General features: G+C 37.2%; 2 protein-coding genes across 2 annotated transcripts in view; both read left to right on the top strand.

Moving 5' to 3' along the window:
- Positions 1–9,455, top strand: part of LOC107685751 (sprT-like domain-containing protein Spartan) — a 10,692-nt gene extending 1,237 nt beyond the window's left edge. Inside the window, exons 2-5 of the mRNA XM_016482453.1 lie at positions 2,481–2,580; positions 4,730–4,858; positions 5,640–5,931; positions 7,257–9,455. Coding sequence (XP_016337939.1) covers positions 2,481–2,580; positions 4,730–4,858; positions 5,640–5,931; positions 7,257–8,332 — 1,597 coding nt within the window. The 3' untranslated portion in view covers positions 8,333–9,455. The remainder of the gene's footprint in view (positions 1–2,480; positions 2,581–4,729; positions 4,859–5,639; positions 5,932–7,256) is intronic.
- Positions 9,456–12,465: 3,010 nt separating this feature from the next.
- On the top strand, positions 12,466–16,296 carry LOC107685750 (protein FAM89A-like). Its single transcript, XM_016482452.1, has 2 exons — positions 12,466–12,874; positions 14,277–16,296. The coding sequence occupies exons 1-2, from the start codon at positions 12,623–12,625 to the stop codon at positions 14,550–14,552; spliced, it is 528 nt and encodes a 175-aa protein (XP_016337938.1). The 5' UTR covers positions 12,466–12,622; the 3' UTR covers positions 14,553–16,296.
- Positions 16,297–16,581: the final 285 nt, after the last annotated feature.

The following is a 16,581-nucleotide window of genomic DNA, read 5'->3' as shown; positions in this document are numbered from 1 at the left end:
TTTTATGTGTTGAATTGTTTGGCTGTTTAGCATTTAGGGGTGTTTTGCGTCTGCAACCAGCGTTATGCTGGGAGGCATGACGAACCAAAACACAATGAGTTTTGATAATTTAACCCGCCGCCATGGAGTGAAGGTGGAGTCTAAAATCAATGTGGAACAGTGTTGTTTAGCGGTGGGAGAGATTGTGGGACATGATAATATTGTTTCTGCATCGCGGATGAACAGTGCAGTTGTTCTTTTTTTTTAAACAGTTAAAAAGGCAAATGATGCTGTACAAAACGGCGTAGTGTTGAATGGTTCACTTGTGCCTGTTTTGCCTTTGAGTAGCCCGTCTAAAAAGGTTATACTGTCCAACGTACCTCCGTTTATCAAAGACGAAGTATTGATACAAGAATTATCTCGTTATGGAAAACTGGTTTCCCCTATCAAAAAATCCCTCTTGGGTGCAAGTCACCATTGGTAAAACATCTAGTCTCGTTTAGAAGACACGTTTTCATGGTGCTGAAAAATGGAACTGATGAGATCGATTTGATTTTCAAGTTCAAAATTGATGGTTTCGATTACACAGTGTTTGCAACATCTGACACTACAATTAAATGTTTTAATTGCGGTAAAATCGGGCATCTTGTTTGTGATTGTCCTAATAAAAAGGACAGCGCAGGTACGAGTGCAAACTCAGAACAAGTAGTTTCTGCTCTTTCTCCGGCTGGGACGGGTGACGCGGAGACTGCCAGTACGTCTGCAATAGAAGCCGCTGAACACGAGCCGATTGCTGTTGTAGCTGCTGAGATTGAATCGGATAAAACAGAGATTGTTACTGAGTCTAGTAAAAATGATACTCTTCTGATGTCCGATGAGCAGTCTGAACATTCTGAAAACGCTTGTGTGGCGGTGGCAGACGCTGATGAAATGGATGTCGAAGACAATGATGTTGATTTTGAGGAAGTAGAAACTCTTTAAAATCCCAGTTAAAAGAAAGAAAAAAAGCTGTGGAAAGGCTATTAAACAAGTCAAGAAAGATGATGGTGGTAGTGAGAATGTGGGTTCAGACAGTGATAGAGATTCCTCTGATTCAAATATGTCTCAGTGTTCAAATCTGTCTGTTAGTTCTCAAATGAAAACTTGATTTGCTTGTATAGAGCGGATGACATTAGCAGATTTCTGCAAGATACAAAGGGAATGAAAGGAGTGCAAGTTGAAGATTTTTTCCCTGATTGCAAACAGTTCATAAATGATGTAAGGTATCTAATGAAAAAAGGAGCTTTTCAAGATGTAGAGGTTTACCGTCTTAGGAAACTTGTGAACAAACTCAAAAAAAAATTACCAAGGATGTTGAAGCTGTTAACTTCTAAAATTCTGCCAAAAATAGTTCTTTTGGCAACTTTTATGTATTTTTTTGCTCTGGTCTCTAAAATAATTATGACAAATTTTAAAATCAGAACTTTAAATTTAAATGGTAGGGAAATGCTCCTTGGGTCAGCAAGGTCAGGGAAAAAAAAAAAAAAAAAACAGGTGGAGAACAAAAGACAAATGTTACTTACATGTTAACTTCCAGAATCTGGCAGTAAGTTTTGGGAAGTTATTTTTAGTCCATCTCCTATCCTGAAAAGTATGGAAGTCCGTTTCCGCCACTGAATAAAAAATAAAAAAAAGGTAATGCGAGTTATAAAATCAGAATTGCAAGAAATAAAGTCAGAATTGTGAGATATAAACTCGCAATTCTGACTTTTTTTCTCAGAGTTGCGTGATATAAACTCGCTATTGTGAGTTAAAGTCCAATTTTGAGAGGGGAAAAAAGACTGATATGTTCTCAGAATTGCGAGTTTATATCTCACAATTGCAAGTTATAAAGTCAGAATTGTGAGTTTGTATCACGCAATTCTGAGAAAAAAAGTTTTATTTTAAGTTTCATTAAGTGGCGGAAACGGGCTTCCATACTTAACTTACTGCCAGATTCTGGAAGATAAATTCTTGAAAGAGTGGTACAAGAGGATGTGGTGCTGGTCCTTCAAGAGTCACTCTCAACTTATCTGTCCATAAAGCCTTAACCAAGCAAAGTCTCTGAGAACCTGACACATTGCTCTTCTGGAGACTCCAGGTAGGTTGCAGTTCTGAAAAATGGTGGCGCTGGAGACTAAACGGTTCCTGATGGTTTCACACCTAATTCTTTTGCACTTAACATGTCTTTTCTTCTCCACCTGTTTTTTTCTGACCGTGCTGACAGCATTTCGCTGTCCAATGGTCATGCCTTAACCTTGCAAATTCTAATATTGCATCCTTCTCATGGGCATTTAATTAATGGGCATTTTGGAATTATATATCACTTATAAATGATTAAATGCCAAATTAATAGTAGTTATTAAGATTAATGTGGTTAGGAATTGGTCAAATGTGCTTGGAAAAAAAATCAGAATCAGAAATGATCAGAATATCAACTTACCTAATAATTATGCACGCACTGTAATGTTTGACTCCCTCAGATGTGCTGGTGTTTGCTCTTATGAGGGAAGAGGAGGCTTGTGTTCTATTCGACTCAGTGAGCCACTCCTGAAGCTCAGACCCCGCAAAGATCTTGTACAGGTTGGTTAAACTTTTTTTTTTTTTTCACTTTGAAAGTTAAAATAGAATCGAAACATCCCCATTTAATTCCTTAACCATATAAATATTTTAGTGTAATTCAAAAAAAGTCCTCCAATAGATATTAAATGATTTTTATGAAATAAACATTAGAATAACTTATATTGCTTGTAATATTTCAAGATGAACATTTACTGTAAATTAGGTTTAACAATATTGTAACCGTGATATGTCTTACTGGTTGATTTTACAATATAAAATGTTAGAATAACATTTTAGAATTTTTTCCAATAGCATAGAATATTTCAAGATGAACATTCACTGCAGCTTAGGTTTACTTATGTTCGTAGATTTTTTTTTTTTAAGATAAAAATTGTTTTAAAACGAGGAACTATTATCTTTCAGTCGTCTTTGTATTGCTTTGCATTAGGTTTTACCCCCACAGTAAAAGCGACAGAGCTTTGATTATAAAACTAAGAATTTAATTATAATCTTATTAAGACATATTATTGGGAGATATCGAGTAGTGGTCGACCGATACTGGTTTTTTGATGGCCGATGCCGATATCTTGGAAAGCCGGGTGGCTGATATAAAGCCGATATAATTGTATTTATTTTAATTAATATTTAAGAAATTTGAAATAATTTGAAAATGGATTAAAAAATAATTTTGTAAAATAAACATACTTATACTTTAGATGACAAAGTATTTTCCACAAATAAATAAATATTTTTTATAATTGAAAAGGAAGTGTAACCAACAGAGCACTCAGTAATTTGGGAAGTTTGTGCATTGGGAATCATATTTTTTTCAAATAAAGCCAAGGTAACACTCATAACACACATCATACATAGAGCACACAGTGAAAATGACATGAATATGACAGTGGGCATAAAGCGCAGCATAATTTGAAATCACGAATTTATGTTTGAAGCATTCAATTTGCACGGACCGAAAGTCAAGCAGAGAACACGCGATCATGCAGGTCACATGCAAACTTCACAAGATCTCACAACTGGATTCGACTAAGTTTGCAAGGTTTGTGAAATAAAATTTTCATTAGCCATTCAAAGATTTGTTTTAAATGATATAAATGCATATTTGCTGATTTGCTGACGGCAAACGAGAAAGTATTATAATGTTTGCCTTTCTATTACTAATAATATAAAAGCAATCATTATAATACTTTTTGTATACATTTTAATTCCTTTGTTTAACAGTTCTATCGGATTGTTAGACAGACTTCTATCCGTATTAGACAGAACTGAACGATGACAGCGAACAGGGAGAATGTGAGCACTGTGCTCAGGCGCTGCCGCACTCAGCGCTGTCAAAATAAAAGTCCCGCCTTGAACGCATTGGCCAAACAGAAAAACTTATCAGCCAATGCCGATATTTGAAAAATGCCAAATATCGGCCGATATATCGGCCTTGGCGATATATCGGTCGACCACTAATATCGAGTGACAAATTATATTTACAATAGACTTGTATGCATTTTATATAAATATTCTGTAATACTGTAATAAATATGTCATTGATTTACATTACAAGCTATTGGATTTTCATTTTACTTTTTTGGCCATATAAATAACTTTTGCACTAAATTGCATATTTTTGCCCAGTTTTGGCTTCGGAATAAAAGAAGTGTTTTTTATCAGGGTATGAGCACTATATTCTCACTAAATAAAATTGTATAGACCATAAAAGTATCAAATATGATACAAAACATCAAACATATGCAACCGTTTTTGACAACATGAAGGTTTGAAGGTTCAATAAACTGTTCTATTTAAAAAAAGGGATTTTTCAGGATATTATTTTTATATTTTATTTTATTTTTATTTTATATTTATTATTATGTTGTCCTCATTTGTAAGTCGCTTTGGATAAAAGCGTCTGCTAAATGACTAAATTAATAAATTAATTCATGTTTTTGTCATATTGTGCACAATTCAACACTGTTCACACAACACTACACCTTATTCTAAATAAAAAAAGGTTTGTTTTTGTAATCTATCATTAAAATTTAATAACTTGATCCATCTCTTGATCCATATTGTGTTTTTCCGTTTCTGTCAGATTATGTACCTTAAATGTATTTTTTGATCAGCTGCATCTTGATTTTAATGTCACTGTTTCTTTCCTCAGACTCTTCTTCATGAGATGATCCACGCTCTTCTCTTTGTGACTCAAAACAACAGAGATCGAGATGGCCATGGTCCAGAGTTCTGCAATCACATGAACAGAATCAACCAAGCAAGTGGCACCAACATCACTGTAAGATGCGATTCCGATATTCAGTATTAAACCATATCCAGTTTGAAGTCACCGTTTCCAGGGTCCAGATGCTCTATCATATCCCAAAAGCAAACACAAGTGGTGCTAATAAATACTAACAGTGTGTTGTAGCACCACCGAAAAATCATGATCCTAACCTTTACTTCCATACCGAAATCTGTTGGCCAGACAGCGAGTAATCTTTTATGAATCGTTAAAATATTGGTGACTGGGACACCATAAACCTGAAGACTGTAGCGTAGAGCATGGCTGCGTCCCAAATGACGCACTATACACTATGTGCTTATGCACCATGTACTCAACCATGTAGTGTATGAATTACATGAGGTTATTTTGTCGTTCATAATTGGAGTCTGATAGCCCCTCCCCCTTCGCAACGTAATTAAAGCTGCGACAGTTGAGTGCATGAAGTGTCCAACATTCCACACTTCGTTTTTTTCGGTTATTTAAGTGCATCATCCGAGTATTTAAAGTGCACTTTTTCTTTTTGGAATTTTCAGTGTGAACGCACTACTCGCACTATTTATACTACAAAACATCATAGAATAGTGCATAAGTACGCGATTTGGGACGCACCTCATGAGTTTTTAAACACTTAGCTTAAAGATGTGCTATAACTAAATAGGGCTCATAAATGGCTGTTGAGATAGTATTCTCAGTTGAAACGGAGTAGATGTTTGGACCTGGAAGCGTCATGACTTAACAAGCGGTTCGAGTTTAACCTCGAAAATATTAATGACACCAATTTCTGTGATCACAGATATATCACTCCTTTCACGATGAGGTGGACATGTACAGGCAGCACTGGTGGCGCTGTAATGGACCCTGTCAGAATCGCAGACCGTTCTTTGGATATGTAAAGCGTGCGATGAACAGATCTCCCTCGGCCAGAGATCCCTGGTGGGCTGAGCACCAGAGGACCTGCGGTGGAACATACACCAAAATCAAAGAGCCAGAGAATTATGGGAAAACAGGCAAAAGTGATAAAAAGAAAGACAAGAATCCTTCCTATGAGAGCTCCAAGAATTCAAAGCATCCAAGTAGTACAACAGGTGATCCAGTCGATATTCTCACATTACTATCTCTTTTCCCACCAGTGTTTTTAAAAATGTTGCCAACCACTACCAGCATTTTTGATCATTTTCACAAAAGTTTCATGAATATTTGTCGCATGAATATCTGAACATGCAATATGTCAAAAGAAAGAACAGAGCATCCGCAAAAAGAGCGGCATTTTGAACAATTAACAGCCGATAAAATTGCATTTTTTGTCAAAGACTACAACTGGACCGGAATCATAGATTCCGAAAACATAGATGGAGTAGATCGAGTCTATCAACACCCCCAAAACTTGCACAGTCTTATCCACATTATTTTTGACCAAATGAGCGGCCATGGCCGTTTGTAAATTGAATGTGTTTCTTACCATATTATTTTAATGTATTGTCTTAATTATAAACACACTGGGTTGTAGCACGAACAGTTTTACCATTTATTGCACTTTGTTATTCTTCTGGTTATTTCCCTACTGTGTCTAATGAAGCGGAAGTCTCGTACACTCACAGAAAACGGCTTACTTCCGCATTGAAAAATAAGGTGGATACCACTTCCTGGGTTGATTGCGATCACTTGTATCTGCTTCTTCGCCCTGTATTGATCCAGAAATTTAAAACACTTTCAGAAGATGTGCAATAGCGCCACCTACCGTATAACAGTGAATTTTTCGAATATATTTCAGAATAGATTTAAATAATGCTACAGTCACGCCATGTTTTTTTTTTAAATAGTAATAATTACTATTATACCGTTCGGTGCTGTATGGTGCTCTGTGCCAGCAATGTGCAATAATTGTGCAATTTCAGTAATCAGACAAAACTGCAATACAACAACAACAAACATTATGCTTAATAAACTTGAATACAATTTTTTTTTTTAAAGTTTAATGGGACATAAGACTATTCATTTTGCATTTCTGTAATAGCTAAATTAAACTGTATTGTATTGTCCCTTCGTTGATCGCTTAACTACATTTTACGTTTGGAGCCGCTGCCATTGTAAGTTTTTCCATATGATGTTGCAGAGGTCAGGTGGTACAAGTGGCAGCTCTCGGAAAATTCAGAGTTTACAAGCAGTAATTATGGATTGTACAAAGACGTGAACGCACCTTAAGGTTTCATGAACACAAAACTTCTCTGCCATTGGTCAAACAAACAGATCCCACCCCAAACTAATTCCATTGGTTGAGCCAGTGTTGCAATATGGAGTTGATCAAACAAACAAAGAGCAATGTTTTGATAGCCCCACATTGTACGCTTTTCTAGAAAATCAAACTTTAGCTTCAAATGACTGAACTATATCAATATGTATTGTGTTGCAGGCTCTGGCTCACAAGACATCAGAAATGTCATTCCATTCAATGGGAGAGGGTTTGTTCTTGGAGGGACTTCCACGAACAAGCAGAGTCAGAGTCCTCCTAAAGCACAACCCGAACCTCTCGCCTCTCCTCCTGACTCACCGCTCCTTCCAAGACTGCAGCCCAGCGAGGCAAACTCGTTCAAAAGAGTCAGCTCAGGTGCATCGAATGTTCCCCGCAGAAAGTCTGTTAGTAACACTAATGCCTTCGTCAACGTCGACAGCTCGCCTGTGAGAATTTCCAAAGTCAATGACTTAAAAGGCAAGCAGAGGTCGGTACGAGATCTCTTCCAGGCCATAGTCCTCAAATCTCCAGAGAGAGCAGTCAGTGCTGCTGGTTCCTCCAAGCCTGCCGCAGATGTCTCAACAGCAAACCCTGCTAAATGTAAGGGACCATCTTCATCTAGTGCCTTAGACGGGCAAACTAGCCTGATCAGTAACCATCACTCATACAGTGCAACAGTGCCAAAGCCAGAGTCGCATCTCTCCAAATATTTCGGCAGCAGTGCTCAAACGTCGAAATCCCAAGATTCACAGTCGAAAACTTTGGGAAGCCCCCAAAAGTCTGCAACTGGAACACCGGGTTACTTTTCGAAGCTCTTCGGAAGTAACCCAAAACTAGAATCAGATGCTTCAAGCTCAGGATTCCGAAACACTAGCGGTCCCCAAAGTTCACATGCTTCAGTTCCTTCAGGGTCCGGTTCCAAGCACTTTGGAGGCTCCGAAAAGCCTGAATCCAACTTTCCGAGCCCTAGGAGCATCGGCAGCCCCAGGACATCAGGGACAACGCCTTCAGGAGCCAAGAAGAGATCATGTGACGACCATAAATCTGAACATATCTTTGATTACTTCCAGCAGACAAATGGCAAGTCCTCCACGTCCACAGTGCAGCAGAGAGAGGCGGTGGAAGACTGCATTCTGCTAGTCAGTGATCAGCAAGCAAACAATCCTTCAATCCTGATCACCGTCCACTGCCCCGTCTGCCACATCAAAGTCCCAGAGTCCACAATTAATGAACATCTGGATTCCTGTCTGTCATAATCTCTGAGAGGAAGTACAGGCCATAAGGTTTTAATAAAGCTAGGTGTTTTACTGTGATATTCCATTGCTCAGGTATAGCTTCAAATAGAATTTGTATTACATATTGTTTTATGTCATAGTAGTGAGATATTTTCATTCCAATGCAATTGCTATAAGCGACAGTTCTTAAAATAAATTTATAAGTCATTTAAGTCTACAAAGCATGCCATATTTGCTTTTGCACTTACTGACTTATTCTACCTAATTTTTGCATCATGGGAAGAATGTTGCTCGTGATTGACAGCTTAGTTGAAATTGAGCGAGTGGTTTAAAGAGGCGTCACTCACTGTCCTTTTGTGGGTTGATGTCCGCGGTTCATGTCGAATCAGCAGTACTGAATTTCGCACGCGTTGGCTGTCCGCTGTGGGATTTAGATGTGCTTAGCTTTCTGCCGGATCAGGCTTTGCAAGGTCGCTTTCATCTCGGTGTCGTCAATAACAGCTCTGGCAGGTTGGCCCATGAGTGGGGGGGCGGAGCTTGTGCCACCTTCTGCATAATAATTTCACATCTACTTTGTGCCCTAGAGGAATGCACGCATTCAAAAGTTAACCCCACCCAGAAGTGAATATTGGGTGTGCAGGTTAAAACCTTCTGATGTAATAATAGTCATGATATATTGTTAAGTCACGAGTATTGTTGTTTCAAAACCAGCGACCCACCTTTGAAGGAAACAATGCCTGATGACGAGTTCACACGCTTTGGCGTGGTTCACTCAAAGGCCCGTGCGCATAATGTTGATTTACGTAAAAAGAGGCAGGACGCATTGATTTGTTTAGTGTTTGACATGCTGCAGGCGTCGGGGATGTCATTTGTAATGTATGCGTGTCGTTGTAACATGCACTACAGGTTCTCAAGGCAAACCGTGCTGTCTGTTAATGCATCATTCTCTGTTGGGAGTGAAAACTTTGCACAATTTATTGTTGGCCAATTTAGGGGCAGACGTTTTGTTTTCAAATGGTTTTATGTTGATACTCTGTTTTAACATAAAATTAAGAAGTTAATTAAGTGGTTCTAAATGTTTGTATGTTGATTTTGTTAAGTGGATTTTCTATCGTGTTTTTAAAATTCTAAATTGTGCCTGATTTATTTTTGACTCATGTTGCCTATAAACTGTTGTAGTTAACTTTGTTGAAATAAATGTTCAATTATGTATTTCAGTATCCCTTTGTCTTTTTGAAACACTCTAGTTGGTGAAAAATTGTGAGAACGTTTTAAGTATTTATTTTCATCGAGTTTTACATATGGGTAATTCTGGTAATATTTTAAAAATGAATATGCTTGTTTGTCATTTTAAGAAAGCATTTTTTACAGAATAAAGTAGACTTAGGGGCCATTCACACAAAATGTGTTGGGAAAAAAAAAATTGGTCAAATTGATTCGAAGGTTTAGACGGAACTTAATGTTCATATCGAAACTTTTGAAAATAACTGTGATGCCAAAATTGTTTGATTAGAATGTTTGCAACTAGTCTATAATAGGCAAAAATGTTCACTTTGAATGATTTATCTCAAGAATGGCGTGATATTAAAAAGTAGAACTTATTTTAACTTGAGCACCATGTTTTTAAAATGCTGTGTTGTGCTTAAGACACCGCGAAAGATGCATGAGCAATGGTCAAAGCACATGTTTGGAAGTTCGGAAGGAACTTAATGTTCATATATCAAAAGTTTTGAACATGTCTTTGATGCCCAAATAGTTCGAATGTATTCGAAATAGATTCCAATGTTCGTAACTAGTTTGTAATGCCCAACAATGTTCACTTCGAATTGTCTCGAGATGAAGTTAAGTTCATTTTAACTTGACTACCAAATAGATAGATTTAGAGATAGGTAGTCTATTTGACTACCAAATAGATAATGCAAATAGACACGACAACAATAGTAAAAGCACATGTTTACATAAAACAATAAGAAAGTAAAGTGCGGTAGTAATAAACTGAAAAAGACAAGGTCTAAGATGTTAATTTTAAAAGTATAACTACTTTTACCTTTACCTTTTGAACTCTTTTATGCGCAAGATGCTGCAAGAGACTTGAGTCTAACACGTCCATGTGTTTACATGGAAAAACAATGGAAAAGCAGCATAGTGGAATATAAAAACGCGTATTGTGTGAACGGCTCCTTATAATATATGCTGTGGTCAAGCTAAATGTCATGTCATTGTGTAAATAAATTAACAGGAGTGAAATAAGAGCTCAAGTTTTTAAAGATTAAGCACTGACTGACTAATGGTGTTCATTTCTTCTTCGGAAATGTGTATTATCGTACTGATTTGTGTCATTTTATCAAACAGGACTGAAGGTTTTAGAGTGACAAACCACAAAAATATTGCACGTAGCTGACTATACTGTTATTTTCCCAGCAAAAGTTATTTCACTTCCTGGAGGATGATTGAAAACTGAAAATTATTTAATATTTGATCCATTATACAGCATGAAAACATTGTAAATGGATTTAAGCCAAATTTCCCCAAGCAGAATATCGTAGTCATGTCATCATACCATTCATCATAATGCGTGTCTTGTGTTGACACAGTACAGAACAGAAGAATGACACAAGAGCACGTAAAAAGTGAATTGTTTGGATCTATATTGTCATGACAGAATGTCCTCATGGTCAGATCTTTATCCTACTGCAGTGTTCTCAAGAGTATCCAACACATAAGATAACAGTTTCAGACACACTGTGGATTTCATTTGTTGTGTTCATTGTGTGTATGTAGTTGTTTGGATGGTAAAGGAGGCCGTGAAGTTTAGCAGCGTCGTCTTTGTGTGTGTGTGTGTGTGTGTGTGTGCGCGCATGCTGTCTTTGTACTGGCCTCATGTCAGTGCTTTGTGTCCAGTGTGTGTGTGTCAGAGGTGCGGATCCGTGGCTGCTCGTGCTCACCATCTGCCCGCTGCTGACACCTTTGTTCCGTGTGGGGATTCCAGCCCTGACCTCACCCTGAGTCAATTCATCTGGCCATTTCCTGCCCATGTGCTCCCCAAGCCAAGGTCTGAGCTGCCATTAGAGGACTGTGATCTGGATTTAACCCAGTAATCAAAACACCAATGCTAAATTACAATATGACAACATAAATGCAACACATTTGTATCTATAAAAGTATGTTTTTTAGCACTTCATAAAGTGAATATATTTTAATATGTTTATATATAAGTACACATTTTCAACAATTTAGCAAAATTGCAAAATCTATTTTAATTTATCTTTATTCATTCATTCATCTTTTATGTATCTATTTTCCTTTTTATTATAATTTTGTTTTTCTCACAATTATTGTTTTTTTTTTCCTGTTTTTTTTAACAGACCAGTACCAAAAACAAATAATATTTTCTACATTTTAAAAATGACTATAAGTATATATTTTTTAACAGTTTTTGAGTACAGATTGCAGAAATCTTTGGGATTCATTCATTCATTTATGTGTTATTTTACTTTTTATTTTATTTTTCTAAAATTACTGTTTGTTTGTTTGCAAATCCAAATATGCATGTGATGAAAATGTAGGTTACCACACATTAGCTTCGTCTGTCCTTTGATCAGATTAAATTTTGATCAAAATATTTTAAGAGTATGTGTGTGTGAGTGTGTGAGTGTGTGTGTGTGTGTGTGTGTGTGTGTGTGTGTGTGTGTGTGTGTGTGTTTCTTAAAATTATTGGGTTTTTTTTATTGTTTGTTACTTTTTCCCAAAACAGGTCAGTAGTAAATCCAAATAATATTGTTCATTTAAAAAAAAAAATGTAATCAAATTTAGAACACATTGAAAAATCTTTGGTCTTTTATTTATTTATGAATATATTTAATTATTCATTCATTTGTGCTATTTATTTTATTTATATTTATTACGTTGATTATTTTTTATTTTATTATAATTAATTTTTTCTTTTCTTTTTTTTCAAAAAGGTCAGTAGCAAGACTAAATAATGTCATACATGTGATGAAAATGTAGGTTACCACACAATAGCTCTGGCTGCATTTTGATCAGAAGAAAATATTAATTCAGAACTTAATTCTCATGAATATTCAATGAGCTCGCTGTCCGTCATTGGCGGCCGCGCCCAGTCCGCTCTGGGTCTCTTTAAAGCGACAGGAAGTGCGAGTTGAGTTCCAGCCTCAGATTACAGTGTTGTTCGGAGCGGTGGCTGTTACATGGGTTTTTCGACGTCAGGGTGTAAAGGTCTTTAAGAAAATTATCACATGCCGTTACTGTACACTCGTCTGTAAGCAGAGCGTGCTATTTGTGAATGTTAGTATGAATGGTAAGGTTGGGAATGGAGCAGCGGGCGGTGTGCTGGCCTGTATTGAGGGTCTGCCGCCACTGCCCAAGAGCCTGAGCGGACTGCTGAACTCCAGCGGCGGCTCGTGGAGAGAGATGGAGAGGATGTATGTGAAGAAGACCATGATTCAGGACGACTTGAGCCGAGGAAGGAATAACATGGACAATCTGCTGGCGAATAAACCAGCAAACCTGGATGCCGCCCTTGCTTTGCTCAGAAAAGAGATGGTAAGGGTACAGAATAGTGAGCAACAGCTGTACTCCCGACTGCAGGCGTTACCACAGTGCCTGTGTTTTAAAGTCTAGTAAAATTCCTGCCTAGTCAACATGCTTGGACAGCGTAGTCACGAATAGAACATTTTTGTAACGCGAATCGATTCGAAAGTTCGGAAGGAACAAGTATTGAACGCGCTAGTGATGCCCAGATTGATCGATTCGAATGTTCGCAACTCGTCTGTAATGGCCAACAGTGTTCGCTTCGAATGATTTGAAGGTGACCGTTATCCTGGAAAATGTTCGATTTGAATGTTTAGAACACCCATGTGATTCCCAACAAAATGCTCTGATTGCGCTCGTCATGCCCAATTAATTTGTTTGTTTGTTTTTTTCCTTTGATCCGCAACATTGTTCGATTAACGTTAGAATGTTTCGATTGCGCCAGTGATGAACAAAAATGTCTGTGATGCCCAAAATGTCTGATTCGGATGTTTTTTGATGCCCAAAATGTTAGATTATACTGTTAAGAGCTAGTCTGTGGTGCCCAAAAATGTTCACTTGGGATTTTTTGAACGTGACTGTTATTCTAAATGTTTAATTCGAATGCTTTAATACTCCCTTAATCCGCGAATCGAACAATGTTTGGTTTGTCATTTTTGTTCAGGCTCACCTGTGATGAACAAAATGTTCAGTTTGCAAATTCGTAACGTACCGGTGATACAAATTATTATTATTATTTATTTTATTTTTTTTATGTTTTGAAAGTGAACCCGATCTTCAATTTTTTTGTTTGAATTTGAATATTTTGAACACTTCTGTGATTCCCAACAGTGTTCGATTCAAATATTCCGATTGTGCGGGTGATGAACACAAATGTTCACTTCGTATTTTCGATTCCAGTGTTCGGTTCATCCATTCGAAACGTGCCTGCGATGGCCACAAATGATCGCTTAAGGTTTTTTGAACGTGACCATGATCCACAAAAATGTTCGATACGAGTGTTCGGCTCAAATGTTCAGGACTACTAAGTGTTGACCAAAAATGTTCAATTTGAATGTTCTAAATGCACCTGTGATGAACAAAAATGCATGGTTCCTACGTTTCTAACTTGTGATTGTGTAAACATTTAAAAACAACAGGTTCTGTTTGGGTCTATTTTTGAGTTCGTGCATTACCTTTTGCTGTAACACTTGAACCATCACTGGGAAAGGATCAAATCATTACAATATCAGAACAAAGCTAAACCTGAAGAACATAAGGTTTGGAATGCAAACACAGAATATGCATTGTGTGAGTAAACGCCACAGATCGATTTCAAAGTAAATGTTTGGTTTTTGAGTCACTTTTGTTCTAGCGTGCAATGTGTTGTCCCTTTGATGTTTCCATAAGCACTCATTAGAGTTTGTTTGCGCAGGTGGGTTTGCGGCAGCAGGACATGTCCCTGCTCTGTCAGCTCTGGTCCCTTCACGAGTCCATCCAGGAGTACAAGGGCAGCTGCCAGGACCTCTCCGCTGTGTCCAGTGCGGATGGACCCTACGGGATGGAGAACGGTTATTTCGATGAAGATGAGGAATATTATACTGAGTCCGGTATGACACCAGCCGAAACGCCAGATGGAAACGATACATCTCCTAAAAACGGGACATCCAAAGACAGCTGGATACATGACTCGTTCCATATCACAATCTAAAACGCTTGACTTTTATTCTTTAATGAAAACAAGCTGTGCCATAATTTAGTTTGCTGGCATTGTTTAGTTTTACAGCAGACTCTTTCTATAGGACATATTATTTATTGTTTAGAAATATAATATAATATTCTACATAGTTTTTTTGTTTTTTTTTTCCCCTGATTTAATCGACATCGGACATTTTATAAGATCTTTTTTATAAAGGGAGAAGCATATCATTTCATAATGAGGTTTACAGTAAATCATGTTAAACTTGCGTTGATGAATTTATAGACATTTGTTTGATGCTTCACCCCTCTGAATTCAGAAGAGTCTTATTTCTTGTTGAGCAGTCGCTCGCTGGGTGCTTGCAGAAGACAGGGTTTTGTTTTTTATTGAAAATATGTATTCTGAATATGCTGGAAATGCTACCTATTCTTTGCTGAAATGTAATCCAGGGTATAACCAGCACAAAGAGCTTGTGGCAGCATCACCAAAACAAAACGCAATGTCCCAGTATGCTCATTGCATTATGTATTGTGTAACTCCTTGTGAACGTATAGTAAATCGATAACCAGCTCCCTAATATTTCCAGAGTATTTACTTCTCACCTTGTGTCAACCTATTCTAGATTGTGTATTGTAGATGTTTTATTTATTTGCTTATAATTGCTGCTTGGATTCAGTCTTCCATTGTGCTTGAACTTCCTCTCGGTGCACATCATGGGAGTGTCATCGTGTCTCTTTTTGCTCAAGTGTCAAGTGACTCGCATAAGGTCACCTGTATTCATAATGTAAGATAATAAACTTTGTTTATGCCAAGTACGATGCCCATTAAATACACCAAAAAGATTCAGTGTGTGCATATCATAGCATGCCATAATGTAAGCATTTTATACAGTGTAACATTTTCTTGATGTGTTGGTGAATCGAATGCCTGGAATTCAAAATTTGCACCGTTATGGATCATCTAATTCTGTAGTTGATAACTGGTAATCATCAGAGAGTGTTTCCTCTACAAGAATATTAATAACGGCCGAGAGAGAATGTCTTCTACCTCTATTGTGTTTGAGCTCTGAAATCTTTTTTTCTCACACCAGCAGACACAAACAAGTGGCTATTTAAAAAAAAACAAATCCTGATTCAATTTGAACACACTCTTCCGATATATTACCTTCAATTCTGAGAGAACATTTTTTTAAAAACGTTATGCAACCAGCAAGGCTTTAGGTGCTTTGACCAAAATCAGCACTGAACTTCACACATCGTGCCTTGACGCACCTTGGCTTTGAATCCAGGTGTTTTAGCCATCATACTATTTCATATCTACATCCAGCATCTTCATGCATCCATTTCAGTCCCTCTCATTAACGGAAGAAAGATCCACCCAGTAAATGTCTCCTCACCACCCATCTCATTATCTTCTACCCTGCGGTGATTTATTGTTGTGATCCTGCTCGGAAATTCCCACTCGGTTTTCGTAATTTGCATAGAAATCAGTAAAAGTGATCTTTGGCCTGTTTGATCTCTGTGGTTGGTTGTGAAATGATTTCTGCAGTTTTGCAAACAAAGATGCAAAATGATCTGGTTTGATGGCATTTGTTTGTTTTTGGTCAGTCTGTGTTCTTGAATGTTTTTCCAAATTTTTAAATGTGTTTAAATGCAAAACATTGCATATGTGAGGTTTGAACCGATCATTGATGCAGCAAGGATCCTTTTGTATGTTTTATTGTGTGTGTTAGCGAAATAAAATAAATGTAATATAATGTATGGTCCATCTGGTTTTTATGTCACTTTAGAATTTTAGTGTTCAAATTCTTCATTCAATATAAATATCAACATAATTATGAAATAAATACCTATAAAATAGTGGAGAAAAATGTGGCTTTCCAGAATAAGCGCTTCAGACTGTAGTATGCATTGTTGTCACATGACATTTTTCGCTTAATTCCAGTTGTTTGTTTTTCATTTAAATGCAATTTTGTAAAAAAAATATCTTAGTTCCGTCAAATAATGAACGCAGTTGATACTACTTTAGTTGCATCCATTAC

Source organism: Sinocyclocheilus anshuiensis, unplaced genomic scaffold (assembly GCF_001515605.1).
Source record: "Sinocyclocheilus anshuiensis isolate Anshui unplaced genomic scaffold, SAMN03320099.WGS_v1.1 scaffold617, whole genome shotgun sequence".
NCBI lineage: Eukaryota > Metazoa > Chordata > Actinopteri > Cypriniformes > Cyprinidae > Sinocyclocheilus > Sinocyclocheilus anshuiensis.
The sequence above is the reverse complement of the archived record's forward strand: the minus strand, read 5'-3'. Positions and strand labels throughout refer to the sequence as shown.

What these genes read in the sequence shown, in the direction of transcription:
- LOC107685750 (XM_016482452.1), top strand. Translation starts at nt 12,623, where the DNA reads ATGAATGGTAAGGTTGGGAATGGAGCAGCGGGCGGTGTGCTGGCCTGT. An exon ending in CTTTGCTCAGAAAAGAGATG is followed by an intron (nt 12,875 to 14,276) that starts GTAAGGGTACAG and finishes TTGTTTGCGCAG; the next exon opens with GTGGGTTTGCGGCAGCAGGA.